Source organism: Vombatus ursinus, unplaced genomic scaffold, assembly GCF_900497805.2.
Source record: "Vombatus ursinus unplaced genomic scaffold, bare-nosed wombat genome assembly UNPS02014799.1, whole genome shotgun sequence".
Taxonomy (NCBI): Eukaryota; Metazoa; Chordata; class Mammalia; order Diprotodontia; family Vombatidae; genus Vombatus; species Vombatus ursinus.
This window is the reverse complement of record NW_020954577.1, coordinates 7,019,954-7,037,867: the sequence shown is the minus strand read 5'-3', so window position 1 is coordinate 7,037,867 and position 17,914 is coordinate 7,019,954. Positions and strand designations below refer to the sequence as shown.

Genomic DNA, 17,914 nt, shown 5'->3' with positions numbered 1-17,914 from the left:
TGGCTGGAATTGGGTGTTGTGTGCCGTTTTTTCATGGAATGAGCACATTAGAGATTTTTGTTTTTGTTTTTTTGGAGGGGTGAGTAGGGGGGCAAGGCAAAGAAGAATGATTTAGATCTCTGGCTTGGAAATGTCACATTAAAAAAAAATCAACCCTTCAGTCTTCCTTGGGTGGCCGGAAACTTGTGCCGCTTAGAAATTCTTTTGGGACCCGGACTGGAAAAGGAAACCTCGGTCTGTTTTGTTTGTGGAGCAGATCTGTATGGATATGTGTGTGTGTGTGTGTGGTTGTGATTGATTTTTTTTGTTTGATGCAATGCTTTGCTAAGTATGTTTACACATGTGTTCACATACATATAAATGTATATGCCATGTCGTTCAAGGATACAAGCACTTAGCAAAGCACGATATTAAAAAATACATTGTGTACATGTGTACACATATACATAAAATAGGTTAAGGTACTAGGTACTGGGATAGGTGTAGACACATCGACACACATGCGCGTGCATATTCATGTGTCTGGGCACAAATGCCCATTTTCAGTCTATGCATGCTATCACAATCTCTATATCAAGAGTCACATTCTCACACCTCTGTATGCATAGCCACATAATCTATATACCTGCACACATACACATTCATTCCTGTGTACATATCATATGTATAATTAAACACACTCACATCGACACACATACACACCTGAACATACATGCAGACATGTGCAAATACCAATTCCTCAGGATGCAAAGGCTCAAAACACATCTTCAAAAGAAAAAATATATTTATGTATATAATACACTTGTACATATGTCTAGGCATATTAGCTAACATTTATATAGCACTTACTATGTGCCGGGCACAGTGCTAAACGCTTAACAATTACTATCTCATTTGATCCAGGCTATCTCATTTTGAGCTATATATAGCCATCTCTATCTATATCATACATATGAGCCTAAATAAATGGAGTCTTTCCATCATATTGATGACCCTAGATTTTTAAGGAGATAAAAATAAACCCCATATGCGCACTCCTCATTTAGTCAAGTCTCCAAAAACAGAAAAAAATCAGGTCCATTTTGTTGGATGGGGAAGAAATCGGTATTCCACAGAGCTGGCTGTAAAGTTCTGTAATTCCACAGGCCTGTCTTTGAATTTTGGACAGCACTAATTCTGGCCACTTAAGTTGGTGTTTCAAGCTCCTGTGTCATGTCAGTTACAGGAAATTCACCTATCATTGAACAATGCATCAAAGATCAAACCCAGACCTTCCTGAGCTTGGGTAAGAGGTGATAGTGCTTAGGTTTACGTGAATGGTCGAATCAGAGGAAGTGTGTTTCCTAAACAGAGGATCTTCCATTACAATACATCTATGGTTACTCATCGGCTGGAATTTAGTATGCATGTAGTAATCTTCTCGAGACATAATTGTGATATGAGAGTTAGAATCTTTGGTCATATCTTTGGACAAATCTTTCTGTAACATAGGAGGTTTAACTTCACAGACATTCCTGGTGCCTCAGATTCTAGCCACATGTTTAATGAAACAAAATAATTCTTAAATTAGGTTGCTGATTCTAACAATCCAAATCCTGATGCAGGTAAAGATATTGGAGAAATGTTAAATTCAAATTTAGGATTATTAAAAAAATCTTACTTAAGCCAGACTTTATATGTCCATATCTAAGCATATACATATACATCTTATACGTTAAGGCAAATTTGTAAAACACGACTAAACTGTAGTTATCCTATTATTCACATGTACTTGTTTTAAACTAAGCATCCTTGAGAAACTTGACTTCTCAGTACTGTCCAACCAGTAAAGATCACTGAGCTGAGCTTGTGGTTAGCCATTGAAAAACTTCTTTAAAGGAGAATAAATTTCTATGATTATATAAGCAAAATATTTCTGTAATTGCTCCGCACAGCCGTGGCAGATGGGTAAATTGCAGAAATGCCCTTGGAGTTATTCTTATAACAGATGTCTTTCTCTATTAGCTTCATGTTTTTACTCACGTAAAATTCCAAATAATTTAATAAAAGTTAACATATGCTAACATCACCTTAATAGGTGTCTACCTTAATTGTAGGTCTAGCTGATGTGAACTTTCTCATATTTTTAAAAATGTTTTTCTTCTTCAGGTCTCCTTTCCAGTCTCCCAACCTTACGTATGTCTGTATTTTTAAATAGGATCCTACAAAATGCCCTTTTGCTCTCGGACAGCAGACTTCACCTCTTCTTACAGAGTCACTTAAGTTCTGAAGATATCGAGGCCTGTGTTTCTGGACAGACAAGATATTCTGTTACTGAAGCAATTCATAAGTTTGCTTCCTCAAACAGACGTTTTCCTGAAGAAGATGATGAGGGCGGAAAAAAAGACAATTCTATAGAGTTCGGCTCAGAAAGGTACTTTGTTACATTCGTTTTTTCATATATTATATGTGTATATGTATTTACATTCCACATATTTGTGTACAGACACACACACTCTTCACTTTTTTGTTGATGTAATACTAAGATAATGAAAAAATTAATTGACTGAGATTTTATTGAGCTGTGACAGCTCATCATAGAAGTCTTCACACACACCTCCACACTGAATTAATGAATGCAGTAGAAATTCAATTATCTGCATTCTGATTATGTGAATTTCATTTAGTCAGACTTGAATTATTCGCGTTTAAATTATCTAGCTAAAAAAATATCCAACTGCACTCCAAATGGCTAATTAAAAGTCCAAATTTCCTGTCTCTCTTTGTGACTGGAGATAATTAAAGTTCTCCTCTGTTACTCAGCCTTTGAGTGTGTTGTGAAAACCAATTTCCTCTTTTTATTATTTTTTTTCTCTCTCTTTTTTTTTTTTTTTGCAGTTCATCCTCCGGGCTTGGTCACAGTTGTAAAGACAACAGTCCACATGGATGTAAAACAAACCCAGCTCTTCAAGAATCCTGAAAAATAATCTTTATGTTACTATCTTAGAAATAGGAAATTATGCCCATGTCATAAGGACAGGGTTGGTTCACAATAGTACCTCTCTACATAAAGCACTTCTGTCAAGGAGATGTGATTGGTGATGTGTTCTCAAAGCTGTTGCCCCCCCACACCCTTTTTTTTTTTAAAGTTCATTAAGGGTTCCAAGTTAAGGATTTTATGTTGTCTTATTTTGTCAAGGCAGAGGAGAAGGAAAACACTCTTGGCTATGAGTCCTCAAAATGCCTAATACTGAATTTTCAGGATAAAAATGATTGATAAATTAGCTCCTGCTCCAATAGGAAATGATTTATGTTAATGTAAAGGTGTGAATTTAAACTTGCATGTGCATATGTAAAACCTTTGGTTTTGTTCAATTAAAAAATACACTTGGTACATAAACACAGTTTAAAACCAGGATATTGCATTTCCCCTACATTAACATGTCACTTTAAACAGACTTTTGAAACCTGTCATAGATTTTGCAGGCCATATTCTAGCAAGGACCATCCCCCACCGCAGTAGCTCAACAAGATTTGCTGATACTTTGTGGCTCCCTCCCCTATACAGGGAAAAACTGGGATGTTAGTGTGAATGTGTCCTAGGAGTCGGTCCTAGCTAGGGCTGCTCAGCTTTCTAGCCTGCTACTTATTGTGCACACAGATGGAACATACAGCTTAGGAACACTGACCAGTATTAAAATTCTTTTTACTCATGAGTGCAAATTCAAATAAATATAGCAACTAATGTCTCTTCAGACTTAGCAAAACATCTTCACAATCAAGGATCAGCCTAAGCCTCAAATTTGGAGATCCTCAGCTTTTGCTTTTATCATGCATTTGGCAGATAGAGATTCATTTATTTTCTTTCAAAATGTGTCATTTCTTCACTTGAAATTTCTCAGTATTTCTAGGGATTGTTACTAATGTCTTCATTAAGTGGAAAGACATATCTTAAAAACAAGCCTAAAGGTGATGTTTACCAAAAAGTATTCTGCTAGTTTAGGAAATAAGATTAACTAATTGATTATGCATTAAAAAAAAAAGTATTGATTCCCTTACCCCCTTTAAGGCTACACTTGAGAAATGTTGCAGTCAAGTAAAACATACCCTTAGATAACTTTCTGTTGACATAGCACTTTAATAAGATAATTATCCAAATTTCTTCCTTGTCCAGTTGCACAAAGTAATCAGTTTCCCTTTTGAGAAACTGGCAGGAAGATATTTACAAAGAAATGGAGGTAACTTGTTGCTTCTCTTAGCTTTCCTCCTGGAGGCTGGAGGAAGATGGTTGCAAAAGGCAGTTAATATCGGGAGTATTTTTGTCATTCTATTATTAATAAACTCCTAATGGAGGTCAAAGGATTGTACTGAAATAACTACACAAAACAAAAAATGGAAGACAAGAATTGTCCTCTTAATTTTGCTGTCTTGCTTTCTTGTTTGGTCTAAACTCTTAATAGATTTTGCTTAGGATCTTGATTTAGTATGTGAGGCCTGTTACTGCATCATGGGAGAGCCATTAATTGAAAACGGGGGAAAACCCCCCCACAAGATTTAAGAGCTTTTCTAATCACCCTGGTAACGGTACAGGGGTAAGGGAAGAAGGAGGGGGTGGCTTGCCATCTAGGTATTAGATTTATTTATTTATTTTTCTTAGCAATATATGTTTGAATTTACAATCACTATTTCACTTTTGGAATATTTTTAGAAAACATGTTATCAGCCATAAATTTTACTGTTATTTTTAGATCTCGTAACATAAATATCAAAATGTCTACCTTGTGATTTGTTCCGTAAGATTCAGTGGATTTTTGTTTCTAAATTAAATGTGAACAAATCTAGTCTGGCCTGTTTGGTTTATTTCTGAGAAACAAAAAAAAATCTTTCTTTTTTTCATTGAGATCTTTATTTTTATTGTTTTTTTCAAATCACCTAAAGAATGCTGGCAAATTGAATTTAGTTTTCCCAAATGGTTGTTTTACAGTTAAAGTTTGGGGATATTATTTTTGGTTTGGTTGTTTTGATTTCCAAACACAGGACGACTAAATAAGTTATTTCCTGCCAGTCTCATGAATTTGGATGTGAGATAGCAGTTCTGTTGAACTTAACCTCTCCCACCCCCACCCCCCATTTCCATGCTTTGTTCAAATCTTCGATGGCATTCTTACTTACCTGGATTGATTCCACATAAACCTTTCCATGGAGGCAAAAACACTTAGGGAAACTTATGGAGAGTAAGTGCCATTCAGTGATTTTTATTTAAAATTTTTTATTTAAAAAATAAATATAAAAAAAAGCAAATGTCAAATACTTGAAAATGTTTTATGGTTTGCTGGGAGTAGTAGTGCTTAGCTCTTATTAACTTAGATATTTGGGATTTTTTTTGAAAGGCAATACTTCCCTACCTCTCCTCACCCTTCCTTTTAATTGGTTTATGTGGAACTTGAAGGTTTCCAGCATGAAATTCAAAGACCTGTTATGCTATTCAAAAGTCCTACATTTAGGATAATAATTAATATTCTTCTTTTAAAATGTTATGCTTTTAAAATTGCTACCAAAAGGACAGCACTCCAAGGAAGTTGCCTGGTATTTTTAAGCTCACGAGCATTTACAAACAATGTCCGTTGAGAAAGGTCTTGCCAGTGTGGCATTTTCTCCAAGACTAATTCACATTTTATTGCATAATTAAATACAAACATACATTTGGAAAAGAGGAGAGGCAGATTTCCTCAGCAGTTCTTATAAATAAAAAAAGATGAATTTAGTCCCAATTCTGGAAGTATATTCAACAATCATTTTAGTTTTATTTGGAAATAATCTTCTTTAGCTCCCTGAAGATTGGCCAGCATCAAGCCACAAGGACATTTTCAGCCCTTGAGCCACAAAGGTATGCAAGATAGGCCTTTAAATATTTAAGACAAAAATGCCCCCCGTATCTCTCTCCCCCCAAACCCCTTGCTCCATATTCTTTCTAACTGAACATCCTTAACATTTCAAGTTGTTTTGTTGCTACATTTTGAACACAATGCACCCTTGTCACCCTGGTCTGAGGTGGAAATATTTTCTTCCAGGAAAAAAAATTGTTGTTTGCTGGTTTTATTGTGTAGACGGGCTGGAATAAAATTTTTAGATGAAAAAAAAAAACCCCAATGCTGCATGGCATTAAAGTTTTTAGCAACAACTTTACAAAACACCGCTGCCCCTCCAATGACCCTCCCCCAAAAAAACCTCTCACAAAAAATGATTACAGTTTGTATGATGGAGGTGAGAATCTGAAAAATATGTAAATAAGGTAAGGAAGGCTGCCTTAAAAAAAAAGAGCCAGTGTTTACAATTCTGGGTCCCTCCTGCAGAAAGAGAGCCCCCAGGCACCATTGTCCCCTTAAGTCTGACCCCACTCTGGAGCTTCCTTTTCTTGCAGGAAACTTCCTCCCTCATAGTCCTGACAAGTGCACTCACTGTACAGAACTGATTGAGCAGTTCAAGATCTGCTCGTCCACGACCCTTTTCTTTTTCTGCACAATTCCTATGCCTTCTGAGCCATGGACTATATCGGAAAAAGGAAAAAACCCCAGGACGAAGCCCCATTTACCCGTGCGTTTACACTCTTGTGTCTGGACACTCTCGGTGGCGAGCTCGAGAGACAGCTCCCCTTGGTCCCCCTCGCCAACGCCCCTGGGTCTGCAGCCAGAGGCCGGGCAGCTTCTCAAGCAGCGCTCTGGCTAGCTTCTTACCTCCGGGCCTTCTTTATAGCTCCCCCCCACCCACTTCCAGTAGTTTTCCTGAAGCTGCAAACACACACTGACTGTGTGCGGGGGTCTGTCTCAGTGGTCTGCGCACACGCTCACGCGCTCTCTCTGCGTGTTTCTCTCTGTGCCCCGCACACGCGCGTTCCTCCCCTCCTCCCCAGCCTTGGCTTGCAATATGCACAGTCTCCAGCAGGCTCGGGCTGCTGGGACTGTTTGTCAGGTAACCAGGCAGCCGCCCTTGGTCCGGTAACCCATGGCAACCGCCCTGGTAACCCATAGCAACTGCAACAAAAAGGGGAGGGGGGAGGAGGAGTGTGAACAACCACGTTCACAAAAAGACTGCAATTTACTGCGCAGACAGGATGAGTGCGGGCCCCGAGCCCCGGCTGCATAAAACCCCAGGCCTGGCGAGCCCCCTTGTCCATGATTAAACACCGCCTGGCATAGGACCAGGGAAGGGGGTGGTGGTGGCTCTGGCTTGGGATGCTTCTCCCTCCTCCCCTCTCTCCAGTCCTATCTGGGGGTGGAGAGCAGTGGTCGAGGGCTTTAATGATCACTTACCCACTCCTGATCAGTGGGAGGGAGGGAGCCCCACCTGTCTCCACGTTTTGTGATGGGTGACTCATTTATTCAGTAAAAAAAAAGACGCCATTGTGTGGCCGGCGAACTTCGTTGCGTCTACGCCAGTCTGTGCGTGTTTATGTGCGCCTGCGTGGTTAGCTGACTGTGGCAGTGGGTGTGTGCAGCTGTGCGTGTGCACTCGTGCTTGTGACCGCGAGTGTCGTGCCTGCACGCCTGTGTGTCATTGATTATGAGTGTATTTCATATATATATATATGCGAGTGTACTGCACCTATATGTGCATCCGCATCTGTGGACAGTCGGTTGTGCACAAGCCCTTCTCCTAGGCAGCTTCCACGTCCGTAGGTCGATCTGTGCGTGCGCGAGTCCGTGTGGTTCAGTTTGTGACTGCGTGCGTGTGCGTGTGCACGCGCTTTTGTCTGTCTGGGTCTGGGTGTACGTGCGCACGCGTGCGTCTGTCTGGGTCTGGAGGTACAATGGCACGCCTTTGTGTGTGCGTGCGCGTGTCGCGCACGGCGGGGACGAGGAGGCGCTGCTCGGGCTGGTGAGGGTGGACGCCCGAGCCCGGGTTCCGCAGAAGCCCTTTGTTTCGCGGGCCGGGGGCGGGCAGCTCGGAGCCAGGGCGGGGCCGGGGGGAGGAAGCAGGCCCAAACTTCCATGAGTGCCCTGGTCTCGAGGGTCCGGTCTGGGAGCCCAAGGGCTTAAGTCTGGGGCCGGAAATCCACAGCCTTCCTCAGGGTGCCCAGTCTGCACGCCTGCCAGTGCAAAAGCCCGCCCGCTGTCCGGGGTCCTCCGCCCTGGTCTCCCGCGGGGGCCGCTATGGAAGGCAAGGACCGCCCCCCGCCGGGCACCCGCCCGCGGATCCCCCCATGGTGTTGAGAACTGCGTCTCGTTCGCTGTTCCTTGGCTTCTGGAGGGAGCGGGGCTTAGCAGGTTCTGCTCGCGGACCGTGCAGCCCGCCCAGGAAAGGCCCCTTTGTACTTGGCTACAATGTAGTCTTGGGACTGGAGGCCGTCCCTAGGGAAGCCTACTGTGGGAGTCATCGCTTGGGCTGTAAGAAAGCCGTGACTGAGGCCCAATTCTAGCATCAACCACTTTTCACTTTTATGTATTTATGTGTTTCCATTTCAGTATCGATCTGCACATTAGAACACATAATGCACACATACGTAAAGGTCCCAACCCGTGTTTAGGGAGCTCATCCTTCGGAACCGTGGACCCCAGATACAGACTGGCATCTCAGATCTAATTCGTAATCCACTGCCGGGCCCGAGAAGAGCTAGAACCACGGATGGCAGCCGTACCTAGGGTCCTCACTGGTGGTCTCCAAAGTAGGTCCCTTCTCTCCACGCACACTGCTCCCCACTTAGTTCTGACCCTCATCTCCTCTCACCTAGGTTGTTGCAACAGTCCCTGACAACTACAATTCGTGATCTTCATACAGCAGCCAAAATGGCTTTCACAAAATATAGGTCTGAGCACTTCAACTCGCTGATTCTAGAAACTCTTACTGATCCCCAGTGCCCCTAGGATCCAATATCATTTCATCATCTCATCCTTTTCTAATCTCTTTTTCTGTGTACGTTTTTATAGTGTACATAACTATTAGTATGAAAGCACAAGTATATCATTTAAAATAAGTAGATAAACTTATATTGCAGGTGCATATCCAGAAATTTTTATTGATGGATGTGTGACCAAAAAGATTTGGAGACCACTACTCATCCTACCTCTCTGCACTTATAAAGTATATAAGTACATCAAGTTGGGATATTTTTTGGGGGGGGTGTCAGGACCTGTGATTGCATTGATAAGGGGAGTCCCTGTGAAGGAATTTCCTGTACCAATCAAGATAGCACCGGCTCTAGAACTTCACAGTTTTAGGGAATTATCTGAGGCACTTGAAAGGTTAAATGAGGGCCTGGGTCACACAGCAATATATACCTAAATGGCAGAGGGGGGAGGCTTGAACCCAGGTCTTCCTGACTCCCAGGCTGGCTTTCTCACACGCGCACACACACAAAGTATTGCTGGTACAGTCATAAATAATGTACAACTCCTAACTCTGAAACTTAACATCTGGTCCTACTCTTATTTTTCAAATGAGAAAAATGAGGAAAGCCAGAGAAGTGATTTGTTCAAGTTTGTAAAGGCAAATAAGGGGTGGACAGGATGCAACTCCATGCTCTTACCATTTTACCACTTGAGATCTGTTACCATTGGCAAAGGCCATTTGACTTCCATGAACTCTGTTTACTCAGCAGCAAAATGGGGACAATAATATTGCATTTTCTGCCTTTCAGGGCTGTAGTGAGTAAACCATAGATAGTATCATAGTATGTCTGTGTCTATAGCTGTATCTATACACACATACCACAAATATAGCACATAGGGTACTTGTGTATATGGTATATGTCTGTGTATATATACCATAGTAAATATATGTGTATGTATATATACGTGTGTGTGTGTATGTATGTGTATATATATATATATATTTGTTCAAGTGTGGTCTCTCAACATACTACTGTTGTGATCACCAGTGTGCCAATAGATGTCTCATTGGCCCAGGCAAATATCTAAGGCTATAAATCCTTTGTAGTTGCTAACGTGGGGAATTCTGTGGCCCAACGGATATGGTACTGAACTTGGAGTCAAACCTGAGTTCACATTGGGCCTCAGACACTCACTAGCTGTGTGACCCTGGCCAAGTCACTCAACCTTTGTTTGCCTCAGTTTCCTCACCTGTAAAAGTGCTGTAGAATTGTGCTATAGCATTGTGAGCTCATAATCATTAACAGTACTAGCTAACATATTTACACTTGTTATTAATAAATACTTGTTGGTTGATTGATTGATTAATAGGTGCCCCAAAGGACCCTTGCAGTTTTCAGTCTGTGATCTTTGATCCCTCTAATTCCAGATTTTTAGGAACTTAAGTGGTGGAAGGGCTGGTCAATTGGGAGTTTTTTCCAGGCACACTGCCCACGTAAGTTGCTAGTCCAGCAGCCGCACACCATCGCTTTCCAACAGAAAGGCATACACTCACGTGCATGCAAAGGAAAACATGTACAAATCATGTTTTTGCAAATTGCACCATCCCATCCAGTCCAGTGGGAGCTAGTTAGCTAATGAAGTTTTTATTGGAACGCCTTTGTAAAATGAAACATCCTCTTGTAAAATGAATCATCTCCTCTTTATTTTTCTTGTGGGTGAACCCAGGTTTTTCATAGACTGGGTTTATTTATAGTGAGTTAGGCCAGGATCCAGTTAGCACACAGCCTGTGTCTTCTCCCAAATGCCCCTCTCTTCTCAAAGAGAGACAATGGGGCTAGGGGATAGATGCAGGAGGCCACGGGTGGGCACTCGCCTCCGTGGGGTATCTCTCTCCATTCAGCCAAAGCCCCCTTAGACTCTGCATTGTACCCCAACAAGGCTGGTTGCTTTAATTTAAAATTAAAAAAAACCAAACAAAAGCAATTATAGAAAAGTGCCAATTTAACATTTTGCCGTCTCAGGCAGCCTCCACTCAAACTGGGCCCTTCTGCAAAACAACAGGAGCCCAAAGGCCTTGTGTCGCCGAGTATTGTAAGACACAATCTGGGCCTGGGCGGCACAATGAATCGGGAAGGATTGATGTAATTAATTGACCAGTCTTAACCTGTTATCGTTATGTAAGGAATTTGGAACTCATTAATTTGGGCTCTGACAGATTTCATATTAGAGCTGGCAAATATGGATTGAGCTCCTTATTCTGGTAGCATCTGGAATTTCCAGGACAGTGAGGCTTAGTGAGGACAACCTATCACTGCAGTCAGGTGGCCTCTTTGTAATCAGCCGCCCTGCCCTGCGGGTGGGGCAGAATTCTGGGGGTGGGTGCCCCGGGGGTGGGCAGAAGGAAGGATCGGGGGAGGACATCTCCTTCCTGCACTAGGGGAACTTTCGCTCACCCAGCAGATATCTCTATGGAACACCGGCCGTCGCCAGGTGAAAGAATACTTTAATTGGAGTCGTGCGATCATAAGGGGATGTGGTTATGCAAACACCTTGGGAGAAGGCGAAAGGAGGGAGGGATCGGTCTTGTTGGCAAAATGGAACTGAGGGACTGTTTTATATGGACTCTGGATTCCTGTGGGGGGGGGGGGGGGGAGGGGGGGGGGGAGAGGGAGAGGGAGAGAGGGGGAGGGAGGGGGGGGGAGAGAGAGAGAGAGAGTCTAAGGGTCTTACCAGGGGAAAATGTGATTTCTTGTAATGCCATGTCCATAAATGAATAATTCATAGTGGTGCAAAGAGAGACTGGCCTCCTCTCAAGCACGTTGCCTGTCTCCTCTGTCTCCTGGTCAGACCACACAAATCCCTGAAGTCACAGAATGAATACTTTGCCTGTAATCTGATCTGTCTTCTTTTCCACATTGCATAATACTTAATGAATAAAAAAAAAATCATTGATGTCCAGCCTCTTTCTGATGATCTGAAAGTAGCAGAACAGTTTCATGGAACCACTTAACCTCCTGGGGCCTCAGTTTCCTTATCTGCAAAAGAAGGAGGCAGGACCAGATAGCTCCCTTCCAGCTGTAAACCTGTGATCCTGCATTTCCCCTCCCCCATATTTTTTCTTTGATAATCTGCAAATTCCTGGATTCCTTGATCTCCCAGAAATGAATCAAAATGGTTGGTTTGTTTTTCTCAAGAACAGATTAATCCAGCAGCTCCTCCATAGGGATCATTTATACATGAAGATAAGTAGAGTCCCACGTTTAAAACATTTTGCCTCTTTTCCCTGATAAAGAAGTCTGTAGTAACAAGTGCTTTAGTCCAGAGGATTCAACTTTTACAGAGAAACGAGGCCCCTGCTGTAGTTAACCAATATGTTGTTAATTCATCTGTACTTCTCCAACAAGATTTATTGCTGACCTGCTGCTAAAATATGCTTTTAAGGTAAATGTCATGCTTTGAAAGAGGCAACAGAAAATAGCTCCAGCCTTTTACAACAAACACAGACACAGTTCCAGTGACGATCTGTCTCCCGGCAAAAAGACTTCCAAGCCCTCGAATGACTGACTTATTTTGAACATGACTGGATTAAACAGAATAATGAAAGACTCTGAATGTTAGTGCCTTCAAGCCTGGTCTAAGAGGGGTTGATCCAGGGTTGAAATGCTGGGTCCAAATATTTCTTTGTGGCTACTTGGTTAATGAGTTTCTTGTTTTGGGTCAAGTTAAATTAATGTATCAAGATAAACCCTGACCATTCACTTTAATATAATCATGTTGTCCTTCACACTGAAAGCAGAAGGAGAGTGAGGGGTTGTTATGAGTGGAATCCTTAGGAACTGTGAAGATAAACAATATCCATCAGAGGGGTCAGCAGGGGAGGTGCTCTCTAATCTTAAGATAACTGGAGTAAACCATTGCAAGGACCGGGAATGGTGTCTATAAACACACTTCAAGTAAGGATAGATTGGCTAATCTTTCACCCAGGGCTAGTTTTTTTTTTTTTTTTTTTTAAAGGAATGGTATGTAATTTGAAAAATTCTAAAAGTGTCCGATTGCTTACTCCTTAGAGTAAGAAGGATGCTTACCTGGGCCATAAATCACCTGCAGCATCACAGTGCTGGAGGAAACAGGCAGGGCTGATTCTAGGCCTGATCTGCCGGCAGCCGGCTGGGCCACTCTTGGGCAAATGTTTGGCCTCTGTTTCCTCATTTGTAAAAAGAAGGGTGGGACTAGATGGTTCTTCCAGCTTTAAATCTGTGACCTTCTGACCTATCATACCTACCTGACAGGATTGTTGCTGTTCAATCATTTCAATTGTGTTTAACTCTTCGTGACCCCTTGGAGTTTTCTTGGCAAAGACACTGGAGTGGTTTTCCATTTACTTTTCCAGCTCATTTTACAGATGAGGAAACTGAGGCAAACAGGGTTAAGTGACTTGCCCAAGGTCACACAGCTAATACGTGTCTGGAGCTACATTTCAACTCAGGTCTTTCTGACAGGGTTATCAAATGAATAAAACTTTCTGCCAGCCTTAAGGTGTTCTGTAAGTATGAAGTCTATTATCACTGAGGTCCATTTCAGCTGTAATGTTCTATGATTTTGATATGGGCATCTGGTTCCCCATGGGAGGTGGAGGTTGCTTATTATAGTTCTTGAGGTCAGCTTGAAGAACTGTTATTTCGGGGGTGCGTGGTTATCAAAGGCCTCCAGAAACTTCCTCACTGGAGAAGAAGTCCTGTGATTTGTAGGAAGAGGAGAGGACTCCTAGGCACCTGTGGTCAGAGCTGAGAAACCCAGTTCTCCTAAGTCTAGGCCAATAAAGGCTGACAACTGAAGGCTTTAGTGGATGGCAGGAGTCAGATCAGAGATGTTTGTCTTAGCCCTGGACTCGATGGGTTAGGACTAGATGATCGTAAGGGTCCTGAGTGTGAAGGCACATTTCTGGCTTGCCAGTGAGCATTCCCACTTCTCCTCTTCCTCTTCCTCTTCTCCTTTTCTTCTTCTTCCTCTATCCTGAACTCCAGTGACCTAACTGAATGGACAAACCAGATAGCTTCCTGTTTGGAAGGCTGCAAATGTGTGATTTGCCTGGAAATCAACTCTTAATTTGGTAGACAAGAGAATTCAAAAGACTATTTTGATGAAATGCTTAATCTGACTAGTCTCTGCTGGTTAGACACATATACATACATGTTCATGTAATGTCCAAATATTTCCTCTGAGGGAGCAGATGTGCCTTTATCTCTCATATAAGTACATTTCAGTAGACATTCACTTACAGGGGTAATTGCATTCCCTCTTAGAGCATCTAAATCTTTTAGCACCTTAGTAGTAAACTTGTTGTTGCTTTCAGCAAATTATTTTTTTCTCCTCACCTCATTTAATTGTAGACCTCAAATTTCAAGGATCTATAAATTCATCAATATGTATACTTTCCTCACTTTAACACTCCCCACCCCTTTAACTTCGCAGACAGTCTTTGGGAATTGCTGTGAGTAAAAAAAAAATCCCAGGGCTCTGTGGCCAAACTGGTGACTGAATTTAGGCCAGTCCATATCAAAGGCTGCATGGCTGCTGCAGTTCATAAGAGAAACAGCAGATGGGAGTGATGGAGACCAACCTGCAGCGGCTGAGAATGAGGTGCCAGCAGGTGGCGGTAGAGAGGAGAGAACAGACCTGCAGACGAGCCTTCAGCCTGTAGTCATAGCAGAGAAAGGAGTTTGCAGCCAGACGTCCCTAGAGCAGCATATTTAGGCTTCATGAGGAAGTAAATAGCAGGGTTTGATGCAGATAGGCTGTGCTTCCCTGGGACCAGGAGTGGCTCTAGCTTATGTGTGATCTCTGGCCTCCTGTGTTCCTGGCCCAAGAGGATGCAGTAGGAAGCAGACTGACTCTTCAGTCAGAGGTTCTGAGTTCAAACACGACCTCAAACATTTGCTATGGGTGTGACCTTGGGAAATTTGTGTCACCTCTTTGGGTCTCCCTTTCCTCATCTATAAAATGAGAGGATTGTTCAAGAAGGCCTCGAAGTTCCCTTTTCAGCTCCAGATGTATGATCCTGCCACTTTGGGAAGGCTCCTTAACACACTGCCTTAGTGATGCATCTTCCTTGACCATATATGTCTTCCCTAGTAACATGAGGAAGATCATATCACTGTGCCCATGGGAAGAAATTTTCCTCCTTATTTCTTTTGCTGTGCTGTTTCCTTGTATCATTTGCTTTGAAGTGGTGTGACCTCTGGTCGGTCTGGTAAAAGAAACATCCGTGGGGGCTTGTGAACTATGGTTAGGAGTAGATGTTGACTCATAGCATGCCTTGAACCTTGTGTAGCTTTCAGGACTGCAGGGAGCTTGGGTTACAGTATATATTGATAATTTTAACAAACATAACTCCAAACATTTAAATAGTATTAAATATTTCAGCATATCCATGTTAAAAATAATAAAAAAGGAAAGGAAGAGAGATATCAAAAGCTAGAAAAAGGTTTTTAGTATATTTTGGTTGGTTGTTTATTGGGAGGAGACTGAAGCCATTATTTATTACTAATAGCCAGGCACTTGTTATAGCTATAGCGGACAAGACTATATACATTGTCTGCAGATTGAACTAGACCTAATTACCTGCCCCACCCCTCCCCCCACCATGAGGCTCAAACCTATATTTGAAGACTGTAAGAGAAAGAGATCCTACAACCATTCCAACTTTAGCAATCCAGTCCAATGTTAAACTGTTTCTTGCTTTGGGGAAATCTTTCTTATATTTAGTCTCCCTTCTGGAAAATGAAAGGTTGGGCTACATGACCTTGAAGGTTCCGTCTCAAAAATTCTCCTTCTGGCTTCTTTTTCTAGTCCAAATCCCCACTGCTATAATTCAATCTCACTTTTTGGCAAAGAAGACAACTAGACACCATTTTTAAATGTTTATTTTGGTCCACGTTGTTCTAAATTGGTCACATTTCCTTTATGACCAAGATCATAGTCAATCTATGTTTCTTCATCCTTTCTGACTCTCATTTACTGCCTCCTACAAATCTTTCATAGTGGATCTTCCTAACGTCCTGGAGGCTTTCCCTCTGGACTCACTAATGCTGTAAACAGCAGTGTAATAAACAAACAAACAAACAAATAAGGTATAATTTATAATTTCCACAGAGTTTTAAGGTTTGCAAAGCACTCTTCATATATTATCTCACTGAACTGGATAACAACCCTGGGAGGTAGGTGCTAGCATTATCTCTCTTTTACAGCTAAGAAAACCAAGGCAGACAGAAACGATTCTTGTTCAAGAAGTGATTTGCCTGTTGTTACACAGTTAGGAAGTGTCTGAGGCCAGATTTGATCTCTGGAAGATGAGTTGTCCTGACTCTAAGCCCAGTGCTCTATGCACTATGGCACCACCTAGCAGCCCATTGTGTTACCACCTAGATGTCATCAATGCCTTATTGGTAACACGTTGCAGAATTTATCTTTCCATGGCTTTTTGGGTCATTCGCAGTTTTGATTCTTCTGAAATCCTGGTGCTTCATGATTTGTTTGATATAGAAATATCCAGAAAACATTGGTTTTTAAAAAGATGGGTGGTGGTGAGCTGCTTCTGCCTATCTTCCCTCATGGGTCCCGGTCCACTCTCTTCTTATCCAGTTCTGAGCCCAATTCATTTATCTATTTACTTGAAAGTAAGAATTAACTTATACCTCAGTCTTTCCTTCTCAAGGATAACTTCTCCCAATTCCATTATCTAGGGATAAAGAGATTATTATTTCTTTCTTATATTAATAACCAGTTAGTACAAGGGATCCAGGTTTTTTCCTCACTATTTTCTCATTCAGAAATAAACCCCTGTAGATTATTCAGCCAGACCTTGTGAAGGACATTGCTGATAGATGAGATGGTTCAAATCCTTTGGGTATATGCTTCTCACCTCACCCAACTAGAAGACCTTACAAGGAGAATCTAATCTAGGTGGAATTCTTACTGCATCATCATTCATTATTTACTGACTGCGTGGAACATAGATCCTTTTGTATAGATTGCCCAAGGAGAGGGTATTCTGAGTTAAGATGAGTCTCTTTGTCCATGCCACCAGAGTCAGTACCCAGCCACTCATTAGAATACGCCCACCTCTCATCATATTCTGTCATGAATTGTTAACCAATCAGAGTTGATTTCTGCCTGTTGGGAACACCCACTCGTCCAAGGGTATATAAGCATCAAGAAGCCTCCATGAGGGGTCTTTGGTTTATGAGACAAAGCCAAATGACCATCCTTTTATTAATTATTTGCTAGCCATAAGTAATAAAGTGAATAATTAACCAGAAATTATGTCTCTCAGATTTTTTATATGTCACAACCCTAAAATTCTCCATGAACACCTTGGGTGACCAAAGCCCTAAATTCAAATGAGACAATGTATATAAAGCACTTTGGAAAGCATTACATAAATCTGAGTTATTGATACTATTAATAATAATAATAACAACAACTTGTTATTATCCTGGTGTCTTTAAATGCGTCTGACCAGTGTTTAGGAAAGCAAACAGCTAATTTCTCGGTCTCTTTTGAATGCTTCCCAAGTGTCCATTCAGATGATTGCAGTCCAATATTACTTCTAGAGCCTTTTAAATTATTAACAAGGGTTAGCGCTTATTGAGCACCCACAGTGCCCTGGGTGTGGGTGAGGCCATAGAGGAGTGAAGTGCACCATGAAGGCAGCTGACAGTGCAGCTTCCAGAACAAAGCAAAAAAAGAAAGAAAGAAGAAAAAATTCAAATATTATCCTAAAAACAAATGAGGGTCTGACTGGTGTAGTTAATTGGAGGACAGGGCTGTGATTTTAAAAGAAGGCCAGCCCAAACTCTACAAGAAGGCAGGAGAAACTGGTTTTTTGTTCTTTTTTTTTTTTTTTTTTCCTTGAGGATGAGTCCTAAGGATAGATGCAGGAGCTGCAAATCATATAAAACAAGAAAGCTTATGGTCATTTCTCAGCAGGGGTAAGAACCATGTGGAAGAGGTGTTGGTGGCATCTTCTGGGGCCCAGTTGTAGAAGCTTTGGCAGAAAGATGAAATGGTTTAATTTTTTTAAAATTAAATTTTATTTTTTTCAATTA

At 41.7% G+C, this 17,914-nt stretch overlaps 1 protein-coding gene across 2 annotated transcripts in view; it reads left to right on the top strand.

Moving 5' to 3' along the window:
* SNX10 (sorting nexin 10) overlaps positions 1-3,067 on the top strand; it is a 70,321-nt gene extending 67,254 nt beyond the window's left edge. For both annotated transcript variants that reach the window (XM_027872455.1, XM_027872454.1), the window contains exons 6-7: positions 2,198-2,413; positions 2,878-3,067. In XM_027872455.1, the coding sequence (XP_027728256.1) occupies positions 2,198-2,413; positions 2,878-2,959 (298 nt within the window). In that variant the 3' untranslated portion in view covers positions 2,960-3,067. The remainder of the gene's footprint in view (positions 1-2,197; positions 2,414-2,877) is intronic.
* Positions 3,068-17,914: the final 14,847 nt, after the last annotated feature.